This window comes from Cimex lectularius, unplaced genomic scaffold (genome assembly GCF_000648675.2).
Source record: "Cimex lectularius strain Harlan isolate CLEC.00 unplaced genomic scaffold, Clec_2.1 scaffold89, whole genome shotgun sequence".
NCBI lineage: Eukaryota > Metazoa > Arthropoda > Insecta > Hemiptera > Cimicidae > Cimex > Cimex lectularius.
In genome coordinates, this window is record NW_019392722.1 from 1,073,898 (window position 1) to 1,100,524 (window position 26,627).

At 34.6% G+C, this 26,627-nt stretch overlaps 1 protein-coding gene across 5 annotated transcripts in view; it reads left to right on the forward strand.

Moving 5' to 3' along the window:
- The window catches only part of LOC106663643, a 303,217-nt gene that overhangs the window by 254,682 nt on the left and 21,908 nt on the right, over positions 1-26,627 (forward strand). For all 5 annotated transcript variants that reach the window (XM_014388633.2, XM_014388635.2, XM_024226677.1 and 2 more), the window contains 3 exons: positions 11,097-11,309; positions 11,538-12,518; positions 21,323-21,418. In XM_014388633.2, the coding sequence (XP_014244119.1) occupies positions 11,097-11,309; positions 11,538-12,518; positions 21,323-21,418 (1,290 nt within the window). The remainder of the gene's footprint in view (positions 1-11,096; positions 11,310-11,537; positions 12,519-21,322; positions 21,419-26,627) is intronic.

The following is a 26,627-nucleotide window of genomic DNA, read 5'->3' on the forward strand; positions in this document are numbered from 1 at the left end:
CTCGGTCTCCGTCCTGGCCCGATACCGGGTCGCCTTATTCTCCTGGAGGAATCCGGGGATCCGGTTATGGGAGTGGTCACCGTGCACCGCTCCGGGCTACACGGGCCGATCACAAAAGCTAGAAAGTACGAACTTGCATCAGGCAGAAAGTGAACAAGGTCTTGACTTTAAAAGAATTGCAGCATTTATCAAATCAAAAATTCATTTTTGTAAATATTCAAGCAAAATGGGTAAAAATTATTAAATTAATTAAGTTACATATGAATACGTTACAGTTCTCAATAATGTAAACTACAATAAACGAGGGGGGCGTCGGTAGCCGCAACGGTCTAAGCGTTGAAACGGGGCCATCACTGTAAGGTAAAAGTCCCGGGTTCGAATCCTACGGCTCTGCATTACAAATGGGCGTTTTTTCAAAAACACCGCACCCTGAGGGTTTATATGACCTGTACGAAACGAACACAATCAAAGATGGCGAGGATTTTTAGATAATTTCTGATTGGCGTTAGACCCTGATGATTTGGGCATATATATGGTGAAAATGACCTAACCTAGAAAGTGACCACCTTTTCACTATCTCATCAGTAATTTTTTTTTCTTAGTTGTATAATACTTCAAAATATTGCAATATCCCAACCATGCGTGGAATTATTTGAAAGATGTCGGTATTATTAGTTTCAAGTTTAACGGAATATAACCAGTGAAAAGGCTTGAATTCCGCTTAAGGTATGTTACTTCCATCCCCTCAGACCTGATGTCCTAGTCAAGTGTGAAAATTTCCTTTCTCCGACCAAATTATTCAGTTTCGTTTTCAGCATACTGTGAGGTGTGCTTCGTTGTGGTTCTGGCTCAATGGGTGTGACTTCTTCTTCTTTTGCACGTTTTTCATCTATTTCATTTACCTCAAACCACTCATGACCTGTCATCCAGATCTGGGTCACCTTGTTATCTTTCTCCAGACATTTGAGAGTCTTTAAGCTCCAGACTTGGAGCTGATATTAAATATTAAGTTTCATGTATCCCCGATACATCTCAGAGCTTTGCAGCAGAGAAATTTGCTCTTTTTCACCAATGAAATTTTTTTCAACTTCTTGAAACTTGTTGTTTTCAACCTTCAAGCTTAGGTCGAGAAAGGAAGAATACAGACGTCTACCAACAGCGCCCATGATGATGTTAATGTTCATAACGCCACATATTTTATGTTTAACCATCTTTCTAATTTCAATCCATAAATAAATATCCTGCATTGTTCACTAAGTGTAAGAATTTGAAACAAGCACTAAACGAGCAATGACCTCTTGCAAAGTTTGACCCCGACTTGCTCCCAGCCATTTGAAAAAGTTATTCGTCTTGCTTTGTTCCCATCTCACTTTTGGAAAAGTCTTGTCGTTCTTTGCCCATTCTTCATCAGTAGTGCCCAGTCGGAAACGTTTTATGTCCATTTGATGTCGTCCCGCAATATGACCAGCCCAATTAAAGTTTTATTATGTCTTCTATTCTCGTTTTATTTCGGATTTCTTCGTTTGTGTTTTTATGCCGTCGTTTAAATCCTAATATGCTCTTCTCATACTTTTCTGTGTTATTTCCATCATTTCTGTTATTTTATTAATCGGAAGTGAGGGCGTAAATGAGAGTCAATGTGATGCAAGAAGTGAAACAGGAAAACTTTTCCATTTGTAACTGCTAGGATTTTGGGAGTTTTCGTTAAAAAATTATATGTTCCAATATTCTTTCCACGAACGCAATTCTTCCTCAAATTTTTTATTAGTTCTGTGATCAAAACGTTCCTGGATAAACTGTTTCTTACATCCAGTCGATGTAAGTCATGGCTTTTATACCTTGCTTTGGACATTTGTCATTACAACTGTCTTTTTAGTACTTATACAGCTCTGAATTTTCACTATGTCTACTAAAAGCAAAATAAAAATATTAACTTTTTTTTTGGAAATAGTTTGGATATGCTTGAGAAGCTCTTGGGGTATGTTGAAAACCTGAGTTTTAACCTGTAATTTGGAAGTTTCTGAACATTTTATTCTGCCTTTTCCAGAAGAACATAAAAAAATATCGATCGCGATGAAAAATTTTTAGGAGATATAATAAAAAATAGAAGATATTAGAAAAGTAAATATATGTATAATGATTGCAAGAGATCATTTATGCAAATTCAAAAAGATAAAAAACTTGCAAAAACGTCTGGTTAATCTTCTTACTCGGCCCTGTCTTTCTATTTTAGAATTTTATAATTAATATTAATTTGTGGTAAAATATTTAAAATGGGAACTTTTGCTGTTGTTACACAATGTCGAATGTTCTTTTCTTTCTGGACCTGCTGGAAAAGGGTTTATAATCTGACTTCGGACGAGCAAGGAATTCGTTGCCGAGTAGGATTCTCCGGGTCCAATCTCCATTGAAAGGAGAGAAAAAAAAGGTAAAAGGATAAAAGAGCGGATTCCCTTTTAAAACAGACTTCGTGAAGCCCGGAGCGGTATCGTCTACGTATAAATATATCCACGGCAATTAAACTGCCTCGGATATTATAGCTTAGAAGGATAATGCGGGGCTTCGGAGATTCTCATGAGATCCCTCTGAACGCGAAATCGGGTTCTGCGCTGCGGATTTTTTCATTATCTTTTTTGTATTCTTTGCTTAAAAAGTACTTACCCTTTGGTGGGTAAACGACACCGAATCGTTGAAACGTTGTTTCTTTCTTTTGAAATCCAATTCATCGAGTTATTTCCGCAAATTTGCCATTTTCCAACTCTGCCAATTTACACGGTTTATAATAAGATTTACAAATTTCTGGTTTTGAAGGCAACCTCCAATTAGTTTGTTTCCTTCCTTCGCTCACCGACCTTATTTCCGCATCCTCCCTCATTGTGTACGAGTTGGAGGCGAGAAAGGTTACACGCGATCGGAAAAAACGATATAGCCGAATGAGCTGATGACACGATTCTGTTTTTACGGAAAATTACTTTGTTTTCGTTTAAATGAAAGGATAAATCCTAGACAGAACCCAGTTTAAATTGACCCCAGGTCACATCAGAATATATGTTTTCTATGTCCACAGAAAAACAACACCCGGGTATATTATACTGCGCCTTTTAAGAGCTATTGTATCCCCCGTTCTCTGCCTAAAGCACATCGGTGAGTCCTATTTCATCAGAAATGTTTCAGTGGTTGAAGCTCTTCTATAGTCACATTATACATCCCAAAACATTTTCTCCTGCGGGCTAATGTAGCTCCGCAGTTTGTAAATAAATGTGTTGGTGTCTCTTCTGCATCCTTGCAGAATCTGCATGTGCCATCTTGGATTGTTCTAATTTTCTTTAAGTGTCCATTTAATCTGCAGTGTCCTGTTAGGAATCCTGTTAGGATTCGCAGTCTGTTCCTGCTTTTTATGACACATTCTGAGATTTCTTTCTTACCAAAATCGTTGAAGATTCTTGGATTGCCTATGCCCAATGAGTGAATTCCATTGTTCCTTCATTTTCTTTTTGTCCTTCTGTCTGAGATATTCGTTAATAGTGTGGATTCCTATGCCACAGAAGGATTCGGGTCCTATCAGCGGTGTGGCAGCCCCTGTCCTTGCAAGGGTGTCCGCTTTCTCGTTGTGTCCTGGGACCCAGCAGAGGCTGACTTTGTTCTGCGTACCTATTTGGTTTTGCAGTTCAGCACCATCCTTGAACTAATGATACTGGAGCTTAGTGCTTTGATGGCTGCTTGGCTATCTGACATGATAGCTATATTCTTGTTTTTGTACCCTTTACTTAGATTGAATTGGGTACATCTTTCAATTGCATGAATCTCAGCTTGGAAGATACTGGTGTGTTTTTCCATGGGCTCTGAGTATTTGGTTCCGGGTCCTTCCCCCGTACCTTCTTGTGTTCTAGATCCATCTGTGTACCAGAGGATGGTGCCATTTTTACACCATATACCTGACACTAGTTCAGCACCACTGATATTGCTTAGAAAAATAATATAAACCAATAAAATAGTCAATAAAGATTTCTACACAGTGAACTGATTTTTTTCGTGTTATATGGGAGTTTTAACTACATGAGTCAGCATGCACAATTTCTGCAGCAAGAACAACCATACTTAAAACACAAATACTCGTTCATTAGCATTGATATATCTTAGAAAACCCATAAAAATCAATAAAATAGTCTATAAACATTTGTAGAAAAATGAACAAAATTGTCTTGGGTGTTTTAAGTAGATTAATCAGCATGTACAATGTTTACAGGTAAAGCAAACATACCAGAGACGGCAACGTCAGTTCATCCGTACTGATATCTCTTAGAAAAATGCAATAAATAAATTCATTAATAGTCAATGAAGACTTGTAGAGAACAATGAACAAATCATTCGTGTTATATGGATTTACTGGTTTATTAGACATGTACGATGTCTACAGCAAGGACAATCGCAAAGATCACATCATTAATTCATCAGCACTACTACCTATGAGAAAAATAATAAAAATAAACAAAACAGTCCATGAAGACTTCTATACAACAATGAACTCACTCTTTTCATGTTATATGGGCGTTTTAACAAGATGAGTCATCATGTACAATTTCCACAGCAAAAAGACCCATACTTAAAACGCTAACACTAGTTCATTAGCATTGATATTTCTTAGAAAACCTATTAAAATATATAAAATAACGAATAAAGACTTGTAGAGAACAATGAACAAATTTATGGTCATGTTATATTGGACGAGTGGGCATGTACGAAGTGGAATGCAAAAATAAGCATATCCGGGTTAGCATACCATAAAAATTAATAATGTAGTAATTAAAGACTTGTAGAAAAGAATGAACAAAATTTTCTTCATGTTATATAATTGTTTAAGCAGTTGAATCAGCGTGTACAAGTCTATAGAAAAAGCAAACATGCGAGAGACCTCATCAGTTCATCCGCATTAATATCTCGTAGAAAAACTATATAAAAATAAATATATATACTATATAAGTATATACTATAAGTACATATAAATATATATACTAGTCATGCAAGTACTTTATAGAGAACAACGTTCAAATCATTCGTATTATATGGGTATTTAGTGTTTTAGTAGGCATGTAAGATGTCTATAGTAAAAACAACCAAGTAATGATGACAAATAGGATATCAGCAGTCTACCTATGAGAAAACTAATAAAAATGAAATGTGTAGTGTTTAGTTTGTGGAGTTTTTTTCAGACACTACATGTATTTGTAAAATTTAAACAATGTTTATAAATCCTAGGCCCTGAAGATGATCTCAATAAAGGTCGAAACGTGTGGTGATTAGTGACCGTTAATCGATAATTATTCAGAAGTCGTGAGATGCGGTCTGGTGTGATGTAGGTTTCAGAAAAACATTTTCTTTATCATGCCAACGTTTCGATCTTTATTGAGATCATCTTCAGGGCCTGGGATTTACAAACATTGTTTACATTTAACAAATACATTTAGGATGAGGAAAAGTGAATTTATACAATGCAAAATATAGTTTTTATATTCAATCAAAGTATTTCTACTCACTCAAAGAGTTTGTCTTCTGTGTATGTAGATAACGTACATATATCATTACAATTAATTAATGTTTTTAGTTGAGACAAAAAAGTCAATGGCACTAGCGGGATTCGAACCGACGATCTTCGGCTAGATACGCCGCTGCTCTACCACTTGAGCTATCGTGACCTCGATCCACTCGGACACTAACTTCCCATCTCAACCCNCAAAATGTAGTTGTTATATGTAAACAATGTTTGTAAATCCCAGGCCCTGAAGATGATCTCAATAAAGATCGAAACGTTGGCACGATAAAGAAAATGTTTGTCTGAAACCTACATCACACCAGACCGCATCTCACGATTTCTGAATAATTAAAGATCGAAACTTTGGGACGATAAAGAAAATGTTTTTCTAAAACCTACGTCACATCAGACCGCATCTCATGATCTCTAAATAAAAAAATAAATAAAACAGTCAATAAAGCCTTCTATACTGGTATGAACTAATTTCTCCGCTCTTTGTAGGAGTGGTTTAAAGCATGTACAAACTTCACAGCAAAACCAACCAAGACTTCACAATTAGTCCATTTATCTTTTAGAGAAATTATAAAAGCAAAAATAAGTCAATAAGGATAGAGAACAATGAATAACTTTTTCATCGTGTTGTATTGGTGTTTTAAGAGGACGAGTAGTCATGAACGATGTCGAAAGCAAAAGTTAGCATACCCGAGACGTTAATAGTAGTTCCCAGCACTGGTATCTTTCAGAGAAAACATATATGCAAATAAAATAGTCAATAAAAGCTTGTAAAAAAAACAATGAACAAATTTTTCTTCGTGTTATATGGGTGTTTTAAGTGCATGAGTCAACCTGTACAATTTCTAAAGTAAAAACAACCGAACTTTAAATACTTTAATTATATCACTAGCACTGATTCGTCATAGATAAATCATAAATATAAATTTAAACAGACAGTAAAGACTTGTAGAGCGCAATGAACAAATCATTCTTGTTATGTGGATATTTAGTGGTTTAGTAGGTATGTAAGATGTCTACAGTAAAAACAACTAAGTGAAGATCACAACTAGTTTATCAGCAGTACTTCCTATGAGAAAACTAATAAAAATAAATAAAACCGTCAATAAAGCCTTCTATACTTCTATGAACTAATTTTTCTGCTCGTTGTAGGAGTGATTAAGTGCATGTACAATCTTCACAGCGAAACCAACCAAGACCTCAAAATTAGTCCAGTTAGCTTTTAGAGAAACTATAAAAACAAACAAAATAGTCAGTAAGGACAAACAGAATAATGAACAATATTTTCATTGTGTTATATTGAAACGTGGTATATTGTGTAAGTAGGCTTTCTCTTCCTTGTAATCTCGTTTTACACATTTAGCCATGTGTCCGTCATTTTTAAACGATTTACCCAATTCTTCATCGCGCTTTCACTATTTAAATTAATTCGTGTCAAACCGCCGGCGGGTCGGAACGGCTGCGAAGGGTGATCTGCAAGTTTGTGCCTCACAAACTTCCCAACCGCATCGACTTAAATGGACCGGTTTTTTTTTACCCTCGAGATCTGGATGCACTGGTTGAATTGGCTTTACCTACATAATCACAGGAGGTGAAGAAAGCCGATGATACGCCGTTCTGTATATTAAGAACAAGAATACAACAAAATAAAAACGATGTCACGACAAGGTAAAAAATTATCAAGAAGTCTGATGAAAACTTATTTTGACTTGTACGTGAAACCTGTGCACTCAGGGCAATTAAAAAATTGTACGAATTAGGTCAATTAGTTCCAATTAGGTACAATTAAGACGGAAGAGTTTTAAGGACACACCTTAACACCCCTACTGTTGACCATACTCGTCTGTACACATTATCCAAGATAATTATTAATTTTAATTATTCTAGTTAGGTTTTATTTATTTCATTCTTCCAAAAAAGTTATCATTTTTTACCTTTTACTTGTTTCAACAACTTTCTTAAAGAATAATTTTTATTAAAACTATCAAGCCAGTGATAAATCAAGTACATTAAACGTCCCTCGTTAGAATAACAATTATTGTTGAAAAATTCATGCCTCATGTTTTAAATTATTTCTTAATGTGCAGCCCATAAAAATATACCATCTGCATAGAACAACGTATTGTGAAAATTTCATGAGGTATGAGGTTTTATGTTATGTAAGTTTTCGAATTTATGAGATTGCGGGCAACTCGTTCTGAGCTCATGTGTCGCAACATATCGTTTAAGAGCTTTTCATTGTGAAACTTTGTTGATCCTCAACTTCATTCTTCTTGTTCTGTTTTGAGACCGCAACTAATTACCGTCCAGGGCCCGAATTTGGCTGGGTTTTTTTGTGCAACTGCTGTTCTCGTCCCGTTTCGGCATGTAATAAACATCTGGGTTGCTGTGTTAAAATTCCAGCAAGTGATTATGTCGCAATAGAAGACGAATCGTCTCGAGGAAGAATTGGAAGAGAACAGTGATTTACGGTCCTTGGCAAGTACAAAATTGAAGGAAGCGAGTTCACCGTAGCAGAAAAACTACGTATCCTTGTTCTGTTTCCGTTTAGTTTAATTTTTGACTTTAAGTTAGTTGCAGTTGTCCCGTGCAAACACAATACACAGTAGTCCCGATACAACGATATCGCGCATAACAAACCACAAGGTTTTTGGTACAGTTTACATCGTCTTTATTAAATCATCGTTTAATTATAGGATTTACCATTTTTCGTACACACGCTCTCTCTCTCTCTCTCTCTCTCTCTCCCTCTCTCTCTCTCTCTCTCTCTCTCTCTCTCTCTCTCTCTCTCTCTCTCTCTTTCTTTCTTTCTCTCTCACTCTCTCCGCTTTTCTTTTATCTCTTTTACTTTTACGCGCTTTTTCTCTCACACTATTTCTCATTAATTGTAATAGAGGTCGTTCCCGACTTAAAATTGCGAAATGTTTTTTTTAAATACAATGATATTCATTCTTTCTTTCGCTCTCACTTTCTCTTTATCACTCTCTCTCTATCTGTCTCTCTTCTTTCACTCTACCTATCTCTTTATCTATCTCACATTCTTTCTCTCTCTCACTCTCTCTTGTTTCTTTTATCTCTGACACTTTCACTCTCTCTTTCTCCCTCACTCTTTCTCTTTATTTGTAATTTTTCTTCTTCAACGATTCTTTAATTGTAATAAAGGTCGTTGGCGACCTAATTTTTTTAAAGCATTTTTTAAATACAGCGATACTCATTCATTCTTTTGCTCTACCATCTCACATTCACTCTGCCTTACTATCTCTTTATCTATCTACTTATATATCTACGTACTATCACTTTATTTATCTATATCATATCTTTATCACTCACTGTTATTCTCTCTCTCTCTCACTCTCTCTCTCTCTCTCTCACTCTCTCTCTCTCTCTCACTCTCTCTCTCTCTCTCTCTCTCTCTCACTATCTCTATCTCTATCCTTAAATATTCTTCTTTAGGCTCTTTCAATATCCCTATTTTCCTTATAAACTATACAGGAAGCTTAAGAATTATGTTGAGCTCGGTTGTTATTATATTTCACATTTTGAAAATAAACTTACATATAATGTTTCCAGATAAATAAAGTGACAGATTGAACCCAGAGGTCAAATTGACGTTCAGGTCTAATAATTTAAAGAACCAAAATAATGAATTAACAAGTAGAATCTGCATCATGATTGTTAATCACGGCATCCGTCGGCATTCGTGTCAAGTTGACGAATGAAATTTAAATGCTTTGTGCTTCACAAAGGCGACCGCCGCCGTCGCAATGCCATTCTTGTAAAACTGACATCTATCATCCTAGATCAACCTTGGTGGATGGCATTAACGCGCCGGGGCGTTTTTTTTCCTCCGTCCGCCCTATCATTTTATCATTTGATAAAAATCATGATGATGGGAACGATCCAGTCGCAGAGAGACGATGGAGGTACTGTTAGAACTGGGCTTACGCTGATAATCTCTCTCGTGATCAAGACGTGATAGAAGAAGAAAATATAAAAATGTTAGATGATTCATAATTTCGCGTAGGCGTCTTTGTTAAGTACCTCACCGTTATCTGTCATCCTGCATACCGTTATAATTTCGTACTACAACCGGTCTAATTTTTTCCCTTGCACTTAAACTATAATTTAAAAATTACTCTCTTTTTTTTTAATCGTAAATGAACAAATAAACATTCTGACCATGACTGGTAAAAAAATAAACAAGAAAAGTGAAACAACGTGGGTGGAAGCTCATCAGTATGACAAGGAAGTATACATTAACATTTTTGAAAGCTGAAAATTGCCTTAGTGACTGCCAAATTAGTTGTTTTTTTCTTTCAATGTGCCGGTGGTAATTTTGCAAACCCTATTTTAAATACAAACAAAGCTGTCAAGTAAACAGTTCTTTTCTTGTAGAATCTTGTTGTTTATCCGCCAGAATTAATAACAGTTCTTGGATTTTCGCAGGACCTCCAGAACTCTCTCCTCCTGACCATGGGTATTATAAAAAAAATAGAAAGGAAGTTAATTTGGATTAATTGTACTTTCGGAAAGTGCAGTTAGCAACTTAAATCTATTTGCTTTAACGATCAGTCAATTTTAGAAATTACCCCGAGCTATGTAGATACCAGTCCTTATTATCCTTAGATGAGACGAGGAAATATTTCAATAAATTTGTAAATTTTATGGGTGCTTAAAAATTCTAGTTATTACAATTAACTAAGGTTTTTAGTTGAGATAAAAAAGTCAATGGCACGAGCGGGATTCGAACACACGAACTTCGGCTTGATACGTCGCTGCTCTACCACTTGAGCTATCGTGACCTCGATCCACTCGGACACCAACTTCCCATCTCAACCGCACCTTTTGAATTTTCCCTCCTTTTTGCCAACTAAAAACCTTAATTAATTGTAATATAATAATTGGCCACGAAATTAATTGAATTCTAGTTATTCTTATTCCATGGATCACTATGGTCAAATTTTGTAGTTTTGCACAAAAATCTTCTTGATGCATTTTAAAACATTTTGTGGGCTTTAAATTGTAGATTCTCAGCTTTGTACTCGTCATCGTCAGTACTTTTTCCTTTTAACCTGTTGGTTTTTAGTTTATTTTCTTTCTTTTCATCTCCAATAAAGGAAAATATAGTATTGATAATTATAAAAGTAATATATACAAACAGATTAATGGCATCAGCATAATAAATTTTTACACTTCAAATTGAATCATCGAAGATTCCGTGCGTGCAAACTTTTTTTTTACAATTATTGCCAAGGTATCATCAGCACTGTTTAAGAAATTGCGATTTACTTGTTCTTACGTGGAATGGTTCTGCACCCAAAAGATTTCCGTCATTTTCAACGAGTTTCGATCGTGTTGGAACGCCGGCCCATTATGTTGGTGAGGACGGTGCCTTGTAATTATCTCCCCTCGTGAGGGAATCTCCCGGTCTTATTTTTATTTCGATTAATTGTGAGATACCTGATTCTGCGAGAGAAAGGGTCCTGCGATTGTTTATTTAACATTGGCTCCTTATTTTCACAGTGGTTAACATACAAATTTGTCTTTTTTTCAGGCGTACAAAAAGGCAGTCGAAGGAGGTGGTAACGTCGAGAACTGGCTGGTGAGGGAGCCAGGAACTGAAATCGCCCGGACGGGCCCCAGGATCGTAGGGCACAGTACAAGCAGGCGTAAAGTCACAGATACAGAGGACACTCTCAAGAAAAAAGCTGTAGATTCCAACGGGCAGGTCGTCCTTAATACCAGCACCGTCAAAGAACATGAGGAAGTGTGTAACTGGAATAAGTTGACAATTTATTTTATAATGTTAAGATTATTACTAAAATTATTGAAAGATTTAACAAGCACAAGATGATTCAGTGCACAAGCGTGGAATTTTCTTAATTACTTTAATGAATTAATTATTGTATGCGAATGGAAATGTATTGTTATATGAATATATTATAGCATGGATTTAGACTATTAGCAAGTGTTATATAAGTTTAATTTTTTACAGGTGATCGAGGATCCGGATGGTGAGGACGCTAAAAAAGGAAACGATAAAAAGGAGCTGCATTATTCGAACACCAAGGATCAAGAATTTGTCGATTACACCGTGAATGGTCAACCGGCGGCCAGAGAGATGAGGTACGATGCTGAAACAACGGAGGTCACCCGGCACGGGGACGGTGAATGGGACAGTCTTTCCGCCAGGCTCCGCAAGAACAGGAACAGGTTCTTGAAAGGTCTCGAAGACGATAGGAAAGACGCGTTGACCAAACGTCCCCTGGACTTCCATCAGGAGGAACGGACAAGAAAGCTCGAGACTTCGAAATGGCTGGAGCACCATTTCGGCAGCGAATCCACGTCCAGGTCGAGCAAGGACTCGGAGGACGAAGGACCCCAGACGAGCTTCATTAACGTCACCATGAAATCGGCCAAAGACCCCAAACCGAGCAAGGTCTTCCTATCTTCTCCCGAACCGGAAAAACAGTATTTCAAAGGAGTGAGCGAGTGGAAGAGCGAGGAAAGGAAGTTCACAAAATCTCCCAAAATCGACGGGGGTGTGCAAGTCTTGCCGACCGGGCCGAACCACACTTTCAACAGCTCTCCAAGTCCTCCGTACGCCCCTAGTCCTCTCAACGGGCACATGTCACCCAGTCCTGCCCTGAACGGAACGAAGTCGCCAAGCCCGACTTACAACCGTTCAAAGTCTCCGAGTCCCCCTTTCAACGGAGTCAGCAAAAAATTTCCGAGCACCCACAATCTGGAAAGGAGCAGCCCGCTGCACGGTGAAAAATACACGAAAACGACTAACTACTACAAGCACGAACGAACCACTTCCCCGATCGGAAGGATTTCGCCTCAGTACAACGGTCATTCCAGAGGTGGTTCTCCATCGACACATTTATTAACTAACGGGAAAATTACTCCTACCCGTGATTACACCCCTCCATCAATTTCGCCACCCCCAAGAAGGCGACATCATAAAATTGAGGTAAGTTGATGGATGTCCTAAAAAAAACTTATTTACATGCATTCCTCTTTTTTATTTGTATTTTATATTGTATTTGTATTCTACAAACACTGCACACAAACCAACTACCTAAAGAACTTTAGAAAAATGGTTAATTCTTCTAGATACTTCGGCAGGTCTGAATCTGTAGATGGCGAAAACCATTCTGCCACTTTTAGTTTAAATAATTGCTATATCACTATCATTTTTTATGGTTAAACTGCTAAGTTAGAAATCTATTCTAACGTAATTATTTGTTTAATAATGGCAACGGTCAATATTGAGTTTAGGTTTTTGGTAAATTTTTGTGTATATAGAATTTTCGTCTGTTTATAAACAATTACCGAAAAATTTAATCTAAAAACTCAAAGAAGAAAAATAAATAAAGTAATATATAATATTGAGTTGTTGCTCGATGTATATCACAAAATAGAGGCGTGTCATGCTCCATACAGAGTGCGTGTAGGCATGTTGCCGGATTTAAGAATGGTTCTCGGACACGGTAGCGAATTTCAGCGTCTTCTGTTCCGCTTTTTAGGGGAATTGGGAATTTTTTATTATATGTAACTGTCAAATAAGTGTTTTGTGTTTCTGTGTTTTGTATGGGTAAGTGTATTTATTAGAGTGATTGGGGAGTGGCTGATGGTTGAATAGCATCCCCATCGCCCTTCGAGCTGTGTACGTGACTTGGTCGATGGCGGAATATTTATAAAAGTACCCCATCGACCCTAATTAGATTAGTTATTGTATACAAGTCGATGGAGGAATGGTCATACAAGTCGATGGTAGTACTCCATCTACCAAATAGAATGAATGGAATTTATATAGATGTGAATGTATTTATTTGTGCGAATGAGTATTGAATATGTGATGTAATATTTCGCATGCGCTCGGGGCTGAAATGACCAAGCTGTCGGATGCCTCTAAAAAAAATAGTGACTCGTTAAAAAAATTATATTAAAAACTAAATAAACAGTATTTTATTTATTTGTTTTACAGACTATAATTATGACTGATTATGTGATGAAGTACAGACATATTGAAACAAATAATAATGACCACCAAAGCTGTTTATCTTCTGTAAGGCCCGTGTTGGATGTTTTTCACACAATATATTTCTTGTTTTGTTGCTTAGAATTGCTAATTCAGAAACTCGGAATAGCTTTTTCCTGTACAAGCTTTATTAACAATAAAGAGGCAGTAAAACCCTGTTTTCTTGACAACTCTCCGAGTAATTCTTTGCCTAGAAGAGAATTATTCCTGTTTGTTATCTATTTTAAGATCTGATGTCATTGTTTGTCTTGAACATTGTTATGGAAAAATTAGGATCTGTGAAATTAGCCTTACTTTACTCGGCTGTCGCAAAAAAAAAAAAAAAGGCACCGTTTGACGACATTTATACTTTTTAACACACACATAGCTAAGTATTTCAGCCGCCAATTAATTTTTAAAATTCATTCTGGTGTGATAAACATTCCTCTATCACTTTTACACATACTACATAACTAATCTAATTGAGGATCGTTTGGGTACTCAGTTTTACAACCATCGGCTCTTTCGTACTATACATTCACTCTAATAAATATATTCACTTTCAGAAAACATTAGGAAACAAAAAACATCATACGTACCAAGCACTATATATAATAAAAATGGCCTGTCTCTGTGAGTCAATTACTCAGTACTGTGCTCAACTGCTTTAGCATATCGGGTTACATTCCTTATGCTCTCTATTTTGATAAATCAGCTTTTGCATTAAAAGATTTTACATTTAATGCAACTACTAGATTTATTTACTTACTCTGCAATCTAATACATGACTTGACAATATTCGAACGAACAATTATATTTTATTACATAACTGTACTTTTATTGTTAACGGAAATTGGAAAAAATAGGAATTTTATATAAAGTTTGTGTCTACCTTGAAGATTTTGTTCGATTGTTATTTCTTTCAGACCTATGTAAATATCCACGTAGTTGGGTAATTATAAATTTTAGTAGGTTTATGACATAACTAATGGCAGCTAATTATTAGATTGAGCCACCCTGGTTATTTATTTAATGCTTGTGTGGGTCTAATATCTTTATAAAATAATTAAAAGGGGTTTATACAATTTCATAGTACAACTAATTAAAATTGTTAATTTGTAAAAAATTAATTGTCTGATATTTGATTCTTTATTGCTTAGGTATTTGTAAATTGAGACGATGCATGTGTTTGTATATGTCTGTGTCTTTGGTTGTGTATGTATAACTATTAGTTCATAATTAAATTTTTTTGTACTATTTCTTCGTACAGCTTGTTAACATCCTACTCACTCTCAACACAACACGCAAGAATGGCACAATTACACAGAAGACAAACACTTTGAGCCCTGAAGATGTTCTCAATAAAGATCGAAACGTTGGCACGATAAAGAAAATGTTTTTCTGAAACCTACATCAGACCGCATCTCACGATTTCTGAATAATTATCGATTAACGGTCACTATCACCACACACTTGTTAACATAGTTATAATCATTACGCTTTCAAACATCTACTGTATTTATTTTATACAATGCGCGTGTTTGTGTGTGTCTGTGTATATATCCTCATAAATTAAGAAAACGTTTCTTTTTATAATATTTCTTAGTAGGACTAATTTACATGTTAAATAATATTACATTGTGTGTGTGTGTGTGTGTGTGTGTGTGTGTGTGTGTGTGTGTGTGTGTGTGTGTGTGTGTGTGTGTTATCCTACTCCAATTAATCCTTTTTAATCGAAGTTTCTAAGGGCCCATTCAGATCACAGGTGTTACAAAACAGTAATTTCTGCTTAAGATAAATAATAAATAGAATGTAATTTTTATTTCTTCATTCTCTCGTTCATTTCGATTATACTTAAGTTTGAAAAGTGCTAAGTTATAAAGTTAAAATTTATTGGAGTGATATAATAATTATTAAGGAAATTTGTAAGTGAACCAATTTGAAACCTACATTCGTTAACAATTTTTTATAGTTGATAAAACTGTTAAAGAACAAAAAATATGCCTAGCAACTGTCTTTTAATGTTACTAATTTATTTCCATTCCCTCTTAAAGAATGTACTAAATTAATAAAACAAAAATGGAGAACGAATTGGTAAAAACTGATATAATAGAACTCTTAAATAAATGACTAATTATTGTAAATTTAATAATGAATTTAATGAAATGAAAAAACCAATAGGCTCTCCATTATTCCATTGTGCCGAAATATTCATTGATAACTTTGAAAAAATATTTTCAAATCAAATAACAAATTTATTAAATTTGTCCATTTTCTCGAAACGCTATTTAGACGATATTTTATGTATATAGTCGGGAACAGTAGAGGATCTAAGTGAATTTCTTCAATTAATTAATTTTTTGCACCCTAGTATAAATTTTACAATGGCAATAAGTCAGATGGTTGTTTAAATTTTTAGACTTAAAAATCTTCAAAATAAATAACCTCAATGAAATAAAAATATATAGAAAACCCACAACTACAGATTCTATGATACCAGCAGATCACCCATGAAACGAAAAAGCTGCTGGATCCATTTGGCTCATAGACCCTATGTTCAAACTCCCATGTCCACTTGCTAATTATAAAAAAAGAATTACAAATAATTAAAACCATAGCGGAAAACAATCACCATGAAATATTTATCGATAGGTTGTCAGTAAAATAATCTAAAAAAATGAATTTTAAAAGAAGCAATAATCGGACTCAGCCACTCCACCAAAAATGTATCATAGTTTTTTTTCTTGCCATAGAATAGTGAACTATCAAAAATTAAAATTAGAAAATATTCCCTAAATTCATAAGGAAATGGCCCATCTAAGGCAAAGGTTTTCACATTTATCAGCTTCCTTACTTCATGCATGAGCAAAACAAGTGTGTGTGTGTGTGTGTGTGTGTGTGTGTGTGTGTGTGTGTGCGCGCGCGTATGTGCGTGTATTTATATATACTATTTATTGTTATTTTTGAAAAATAAAATTATTAAATTTCTAACCCAGAGTTCTGTTATATTATTAAACACAGTGAGATTTTCGACAACTTTGAAGAGGTTTTCATTCTGCAGTTAATAATTAAAATTATTTATTAATAAATTTATTTACATTTTTATCATTTGAAGTTTGAATTTTGCATATAGATAATGATTTATATTCATCACATTATTATATTACTTGACCATTTTTTATATCAAGGGTGAAGTGATCACTTAATCTGTTTGTTTTTGACAAATTTCCTTAGAATAAGAAAATTTTTTTGTAAAGTATATTTTTTAATAGTTTAACTTAAAAAAAACGATGAAATATAAATAGACATACCATAAAATTACCTTTTTCATTTACAGTTCTCCTCACAATTCTGACATTTTTTTTTAAACTTTTCATAACAAGAAGCGTAGAATTTATAGGACGAAACAGTAAGAAAGTGTGGTTTTGCATTTTCATAGGGCGAGTTTTGATGTGGACAGCCACTTAAGATAGTTCTGGGCCTCTGAAGCAGTAAAACGGTCTGGCCATAAAACGAAATGACTGTGAGAGTGACCCTCTCACAGACATAGTAAATTTCACCCATATCATCACAGCAAATAACGGATCTCGTTTTAGAACGGAACGTCTTTTATGCGTCTGCTTGCTAAAACGAATCGCAATAAATTCAAACTGAAATCGGTCCAAGGTTTTCTCTTTATTTTATCAGTAGTAACGCATTTTTGATCTTCATACCTTAAGGTACACTCGATATGATTTCACTCCGAAGAAAAATTGATGTTCTGCGATATAATTGGAAAGCGTTCGGAGTGATTGTATGCTGATGCTCGTCGAGATAAATAAGTCAAAGAAAATTAATGTCTTACCTGCTTTATCTAGGGTCAGGTTTTTTCCGTATTTAAAGACCCTTTGTCATGGGTATACCTTGTAATTATAAAACAATACTTGAGACTCAAGTATGTAAATTCACAATCTATATGTGTTTAAGGTTTATTAAAATTCATAATACCATCCTGATTCATTTCAAGTCAAAAGGAGCACGGATCATGAAATTGTAATCTTTCACCGGCCGATATGAATTGGCAATTGTCTTGTCTAAAAATTGGTGGGCGGAGAATGTCAGCCACAACCCCGAAATTGCAAAAAAAAAACTTTGTTGAAAATTCCAATAAGACCCCATAAATAATTTTAAAATTAACTATTAAATAAGCAACAATCGGACTCAGGGACTCCACCACAAATTAATCATTTGCTGGTCATACATTGGGGAACTATCAGAAAAAGTAGGTAAAATTTGTATACGAGGAGGCTTTAGAGTAGATTTTAGAGGTGCGAGATCACTTAGAAACATCCTCTAAAAACCCAAATACAGGGTGAATTGCTACTCGTGCTACAAACTTCTCCAGTAGATTCTTCACCCTAAAATGAACAAAAAAGTTCATATTGTCCATGGTCCGATTCTCAACCATTTCAGAGTAATTTCGCTTTTTATCGATTNTTATAACAACCTTATGCCTTACATAAAGATTATTTAATTGAAAGAAGTTATTTGGTCAAGCGGACCACGAAATCTAATGGATCTAAAAAAAAATAACTTAATTACATGTCCTCATTTTTATTTGTATTTTACATTGCATTTGTATTCTAAAATCAAAGAACACAAACCAACTCACTAAAGAACTTTAGAAAAATGGTTAATTCTTCTAGTTTCCTCAGCAAACCATTCTGCCACTTTTATCTAAATAATTGCTATATCACTACCATTTTTTCTATCACTTTTTTTCCATCCTTTTTGCCATTTTTAAATGTCGTGTAATCAAGATTCTATTCTCGACTACAAATGAAATGGCCACGGAGAGCTCTTCACAAGATATACTTCGTTTTACTTATTAAATGGAGAGAAGGGGAGTTGGTGTCCGAGTGGATCCGAAGTCACGATAGATCAAGTGTTAGAGCAGCGGCGTATCTAGCCGAAGATCGTAGGTTCGAATCCCGCTGGTAACATGGCTTTTTTATAACAACCTTATGCCTTACATAAAGATTATTTAATTGAAAGAAGTTATTTGGTCAAGCGGACCACGAAATCTAATGGATCTAAAAAAAAATAACTTAATTACATGTCCTCATTTTTATTTGTATTTTACATTGCATTTGTATTCTAAAATCAAAGAACACAAACCAACTCACTAAAGAACTTTAGAAAAATGGTTAATTCTTCTAGTTTCCTCAGCAAACCATTCTGCCACTTTTATCTAAATAATTGCTATATCACTACCATTTTTTCTATTGTTAAACCAAGCTAAGTTAGAAATATATTCGAGAGTAGTTATTTGTTTAATAATGACAGCAGTTAATATTGAGGTTAGGTTTTTGGTAGATTTTTGTCCAAGCTAATGCGCGTGGAAAACGATCACGATATTGTTGCAAAGCTTGTGAAACTACGACCGCACTCAATGAAAATGTCAACCGTATGAATTTTCTGTTGACGCGAGGACACCTTTCGAGGCATGGTGAACGAAGGAGAGCAAACAACTAAACTAATTCCACACAATAATGCATTCAAAACATTTTCATCGCTGAGAGTCACTCAGATAAGAAAGGCCTTGTCCCAACAAGAGTTTGGAAACGAAAAATAAACAGGTTTAGTTCTTGCATTTTGCTATTTAAACTTTTTATTCCCAGATAGCAATAGTTATGATTAATTGTCAACTCCGCTGTGGCTGGTCCCAACCCCGGTTGAGAAAGGGGGTGGGATTTGAACTGCAACCAAGGTATTTCGGCGAATGAGTCTCGGCAACCAATGGTCGGTGAGAAAAAAACTATACAAAATACAAAATTTATGGGAGTTGGCAGGAAATTAAACTTTCTGACTTTTCTCTCTACTTTGGCTGATTTTCCTACTCCTCTTCAAAATATTTGCAGTAGAAGGCAAAATAAAGTGGTTTCGACCTAACGCACTAGAACAGCATTCCGGCTATTTTCAAAAAAATCATATCTCCAGTTCTATTGGACCGATTTTAATAACTCAGTGCTCATTTTTTCTCGAAAAATGTGGTTTCAAAGAAAAATGTAGGTTCGTGTTTAAAATTAAGAATTTGAATTCGACTTATGTCGAATCGAGGTCGGAAAAAATAAATCGACCTTATATGAACAAACTACATGAAAAATGAAGAGGAGTCTCAATTCATACGTTTTTCCTATCAAGAACTGCAAAGGAAAAAAATGGGGTGTGTGCATTAGCTTGGACACCCTGTATATAGAATTTTCTTATGTATATAAAGCGGTAGAGAAATTAAAGTAAAAGTTAAAGAACGCACACCCAATCGAACACATTTTCTCAATTTACGGACTATTTAAATGAAACGACACAATTTCAACATAACATTGTTACACAGTTTCAACAAAAGGTACGTTATGGCACAACAGTTGGGGGGCGTCGGTGGCCGCAATGGTTTAGGCGTTGACACGGCGCTCATCACTATGAGGTAAAGGTCCTTGGTTCGAATCCAGCGGCCCTGCATTCGAACCCGACATACTTGGGATTTTTTTTCAAAAACCGGCACCCCGAGGGTTGATATAAAAAAATGTAAAAAAACAAAAATAAATACAGTTAGCAGACCCCATACTGTGCAAGTGTCCATTATGCTGTAGCACTGAAATAGCACACTGGTGTCAGAAAACGTTTTAACTTTATCGTTATTGGTTTTTTTTTGTAGATTTATAGTCAAAAATTTCAAACCCTTATAAAATTTAGCTAAATTATCTACGTAAACTTTGTACATTTTTTAAAGTCGTAAGATCAATGTTTATGAGAACTGTTTATAATTTCAATGTATAGAAAATTCGACAAAAAAAATTCATTTTCTTAGATTTCTTGGCAGTTTGTTTTCAACATAACATGTATTAATCAGATTAATCTGTATTAATATAATTAATCAGATCTATATAAAGTTACTTCTTTATGATTAAGCTTTTATATAAATTACTTTATTTAAAACGAAGTGCATTAATGTAATTTTTGTCATGCCCTTGCTTGATTAGGCATGACTAATACGCGTTGTCCCCGCCGAAGGTTAACAGCGAAGCTAGGCGCACCCCGATTTTCCAAAAGCAGCGGACGACCGCGGAAAAGCGTCCGATATGCAGCCAGTTTTCCTCCAAGGCCTTAGTCCCTAGCACGATTATGAAGGTGTGGGCAATTTGTGTTACCATTGTGAAATGTTAAATGGTTCGACCTTCGCTCTTTATAGGATCCTCCTCCGTACTTACGGCCGATCCGTTTCCCTTTTGATACGAAACAGCGCAGTATCGCTATCCCTACTCGATCGGTTCGATAAGTTCCGAGGGCGTCAGTTACAAACGAGTCATGTCAGGCAGACGGCGAAGTTTCATTTTCAAGTGTCTTCTATAAGGAATGGGAATCTGACAAGTATCGGGAGCCGGCGGTGGACCGTGAAATAACCGTGTACGTCACACCTCATCGCCACCTCCACCTCACGTTTGAATTTCTATTCAGTTTTAATCCAACTCATGTCTAAATATCACAATGGCTGGGTAAGTCGAGAATCACAAACGACGTAACTTATCTCTGTAAATCTTGTCGACCTACAAAGAAAAAAAAAACATTTGACATAATACTGTGTGTAAGTAGTTAAGAATTGAGTTTATAAACAAAGAATTTAACAAACAATCCAAATATTACATTATCTTTCTTTTTTCAATTACTGTTTTATTTCCAAGCATAAAGAAGACTACAAAAAAATTTATTTTTTCCAGAGGGAAGAAGAAGTTGAGGAACCCGCGCCTGACTACTCTCCCACGCCAGAGCCAAAATCAAGGCACAACACACCACCTCCTGAATCAAAAAAGAAGGTAAACAAAATTATTTTTCAACATCATATGCTAAAAATATGCCATAAAATATATCTGAATAATAATAGAAATCAGCTAATTTTACATGTAGCATAGATTTGTTGATTTTCGATCCAATGCTTTATGAATTGGTGTTGTTTAAATATATGTATAAATGTGTGGTGATTAGTGACCGTTAATCGATAATTATTCAAAAATCGTGAGATGCGGTCTGGTATGATGTAGGTTTCAGAAAAACATTAATTTCTTTATCATGCCAACGTTTCGATCTTTATTGAGATCATCTTCAGGGCCTGGGATTTACAAACATTGTTTACAATTAACAAATACATTTAGGATATGGAAAAGTGAATTTATACAATGCAAAATATATTTTTTATATTCAATCAAAGTATTTCTACTCACTCAAAGTGTTAATTGTAATCAAAGTTAATTATAAACAATGTTTGTAAATCCCAGGCCCTGAAGATGATCTCAATAAAGATCGAAACGTTGGCATGATAAAGAAAATGTTTTTCTGAAACCTACATCACACCAGACCGCATCTCACGATTTCTGAATAATTATATGTATAAAAAAAACATTGCTTAAAATTATGAATCTCAGAAGTTTAGAAAGCATCGTTTAGCCATACTTTACTGCTTACTGACTTAAAAGAATTGATAAAAGCTTGATTTTTTTCATTATGATGTAATGAGAAAGGTCAGCGATGATTGAATTATGTGATTACCACTGATAATCTAACTTCTCGATGTCAATTCCTACTTTCTGGCCATCCGTAAACGGCGTTATTGCAGTGTGTCTTCAGCCAACCGTGCTCTACCCATTATTCGAAACCTAGGGTATTATTAAGTTTACGAAAATTATGCCCCTTTACACGGATAACACACTTGAAGTCCTTGCTCCTATTAAAATTCGTCTCGCTTCGTGAGGCACATCCTTGGCGGAAGAAGATTCGCAAAGTTTGGCGCGTAAGTCCGCCCATTAAAAAAAAAAACTCGCAGATTTTATACTTGAAAAGATACGTCTACTTGCAGCATCTGCTACCTGCACGGTGACACATTGAAAGTCTTCAGACGCGATGTCGGCAGGAATTCGCCTGACCGCACACACAAAAAAAAGAAAATAATTTCGCATAAACATTCCGATGGTTACAGTCTGGTCGCGAACGCTTCGCAGTTATTTTTCATCCTGCAAGGTTCTTTGTCCATAAAATGACCAACATTGAATTTTTATTACATTTACTCAGCGTTTAAGAAATGTGAATTGAACACCTACATTTTCTCCAGTACAATATTGTCTTTGTTAAGACTTGGTTCGTTTTGGCCATTTTGGCCAGTTGAAACTACATTTACTACAGTTTTCTGTTTTTCCTATTACACTTTTCTCTTCGTTTTATTTTGTTCATCTGAAGTTTATTTGTTTTTGTCACCGAGAGGAAAACGTCATATCATCTTACAGTCAGGTTTATATGAAATTTGACAAAAATTCCAAAGAGTAGTGTTGAATTGATAAAAAAAAATAAACTAATAATTAAGGAAAACAACTGGAGTAAGCCATTGTCCATAAATGACATTGAACAATGGAGTAAAATCCAATATTAATAATATTATTTAATTTTTAATCCTATATTTAATCCACATTCATGCCTCCCAAATCTTACAATTAGTTTATTATAAAAATAAAAAACTATAAAAGATTTTAATTATAGTATGCAATTTTTTTATTGTAGCAAACATGAAAATCTAAAAGCTATGAAAAATCTTATCGTTTCTAAAATTTCATAAGAGTAGAATGAGAAACAAACTCAGCACAATTATATATATTATCTTATTGTTTTTGCTATTATTTTATTTTACTTAGATTTGTACTTAATTGCTGTACTTAACATTGATTTTACATTAATTTAATTGACGATTTATTGGGAAGGCAAATTAGTTTCTGCTCTGACAATTTTAGCAATTTTTGTAATTCTTTCTCCTATTTAATTTGGGACCCATGCTTTATTGTACTTTACAACGATTTTTCCAATAATTTATTTCAAGTCTTATTGGGAAGCTTTTACGAGCTAGCCAATACAGCACTTTTTATTATCTTCTCTTAATTTATTTAGGGCTAGATTTATTGAACTTCAAAGCTTTTTAAATGCATTATTTTATTTCGCGTTGTGTTGTAAGATCTTTGTGAGCTCATCTGAGCTCCTTTTCAGCCAATTTTGGCAATTTGGTAAATTCATTGCTTCTTCTTTGGGGAGAAGGGCTGAATGCTTTACTGAACTTCACAGCGCCTTTTTTCAAACGTAGATATTTAGATAAAATACTGTAATTGGTTTTTTAGCCAGTGAAGCCATACTCACTACCATAAAATCAACCTTGAAGTCTGATTGAGTTGAAACCCGACTATCATTTATAACTGTAGTGCTTAGAAATACAAATAAATTACTGGAGTATACTGTTGACTATAAATGTCGTTCAAGAAAACATGAATGCAATAAAATACAGTATTATCGTATGATTAAGCCTGTCATTTATCCAATTTTATAAAAGTATAAGCTTTCAAGACACGTAATTCGTCAAGGATCAACATTCATGCCTGCCAAATCTTAGTTTACGTATGAAGGAAATAAGGACAGCTCCTCTGAGCTCTTAATCAGCCAATTTTCTGTTTTTTTATATTTTAAATTCTTTAAAATCCTTTTATTTTATTTGATATCCGAGCTTTATTGAACTTCACAGCGCATTTTATATTCATTTGTTTCAGTTTTTGAGAGAAGTCCTTTTTAAGCTCCTCTGGGCTACTTACCATCCATTTGACCGTTATTTTAACAATCCTTTCTCTTATTTTATTTGGCATCCAAACTTTATTAAATTCACAGCGCTTATTTCAAGTTCAAGCTCCTCTAAGCTCCTCCTCAACCAATTTGGAAGTTTTTTTAATGCTTTCTTCTATTTTATTAGATTTCAAGCTTTATTGAACTTCTTGGTATATTAAGTTATTGCTCACTTTGTAAAGAAGGCTTTTTAGATCTCTCATGAACTCTTCCTCATCCAATCTTTTTTTTATAATCCTTTCTCCTGCTTTAATTTTCAATTCGTCCTATGTTGAAAATTGCAGTTCTTTTTACATTAAGTTACTTCTCATTTTGTTGGAAAAAAATTTTTGACCTCCTTTGTGATCTTCCTCTGCCAATTTTTGCAGTTTCCTTTCTCCTACTTTTTTCATAACGTGAAGCGGGTAGATTCGTAGTTTATTGAACTTCAGAGCACTTTTAATAAAACAAACTTTAGTTGATTTTTGTTATACATCCTAAAACACAAAAATACAACTACGATATACGGATAAGTCATCCGTTTGACATGAGAACTGGCAGTGTAATAAAAAAAACGTTATATAAATTTAAATCAATTTTATTTATAAAATAAATATAAAATTGTGGTGGTCATAAATATGAATGATTATGAGTAACATTTAATTGTATATAATAAAGCTTATTGGGGGCGTCGGTGGCCGCAATGGTTTAGGCGTTACTGTAAGGTAAAGGTCCCAGGTTCGAATCCAGGGCCGCTGGATTCGAACCCGACATACATACAAATGGGCTTTTTTTAAAACACCGGCTCACCGAGGTTTCATATGATCTCGTAGTTAAAATACCCTCATAAAAAAATAAATAAATAAATAAAACTTCAGTCAGAATTTTTGGTTTCTTTTTGAAAAGTTATTATTGATTAATAACTTTTCTATACCGACTACATTCCCCACCCCTTCAAAATCCAACGTATATAAACATAAAACAGCAAAATCTCACTGGCACTCTCAACACGACACGCAAGAATGGCACAATTACACAGAAGAAAAACACTTTGAATGAGTAGAAATACTTTGATTTAATATAAAAAAATATATTTTGCATTGTATAAATTCACTTTTCCACATCCTAAATGTATTTGTTAATTGTAAACAATGTTTGTAAATCCCAGGCCCTGTAGATGATCTCAATAAAGATCGAAACGTTGGCACGATAAAGAAAATGTTTTTCTGAAACCTACATCACACCAGACCGCATCTCACGATTTCTGAATAATTATTATCGATTAAATTGTTCAATGAATCGAAATCTATTTTGCCAAAAAATCCCGCACGTAACATGCAGGTTTACAGTTTTTAATCATTCCTGATCCGTAAAAACTGAAAGCGAGAAAATATTGTAAGAAAATCCGATAAAAATTGATCATTTATGCACAAACTGAAAAATTTAACCTTGAGTGGATAAAGTGCACAATTCGTTTGCCTTAAATTTCCAGGGTACACGTTTTAAAAATATTTTATGACTACGCAGTTTAAATATATGTATAATAATTATATGGTAAATGACCCTTGACGATCAAATCTTTCAATTGGTTATAACTTGGATTATTATTTATCTAAGCTTAAACGTCGTTGTTTTTATCTCTTTTCTTAATTTATTTGAAAACTTATTCCACTTATAAATCTTTTGTCTAACCCAACACCAAATTTGTTCATGACCCTTTTAAAAGTTCAAAATAATCGATATTATGAGTAAAAGTCTCTAATTTCAGCCAATTTTCTTGACAGGTTGAATATAATTTAATGCGGAAATGTAACATTATCTTTTTTAGGTGCAATTAATCGATTAAATTAATATAAGTCCGTAAAGGCCAGAAATTAATTGGTTTTGAATTTCCTTCAAAGTGATTTTAATGGTGGTAATAAGCGGTAGTCTTTTGTTCCAGTACATTTATTTTTTTGTCAAAAATGTTTGTTTAGTTTTTTTATAAGGTATAAGTATTAATAATACCTTTAATTATTTCCTGAAATATGTTGGATTTAGCTTTTTGTCTGATTTATCTTGGGATTGGCACAATGAACGTACTTGGTCGCATGTTTCAATATCAGATAATTTTCACAGTAATATAAAATCATAAATAACAGTAAAAATACACAAGGCTTTGTATTTCCGCCTTATATTATTCTATTTCCTCAAACTATTTTGGTTAGGAAGCCGTTCCATTCCCCAGTATTCGAAAGTGTGCGAGTGCGGTTAACCGCAGATACGCCTTTATTAAATTTTCCACCGGGCAGAAATTTTGCTTTACACGATACTTTCATCTCTCGTAATCGAGAATAAAAAGATTAATTAAAAATAATTTTTCAATGGTAAAAGACGTACACAAAAGGTGCGTTTCGGGCG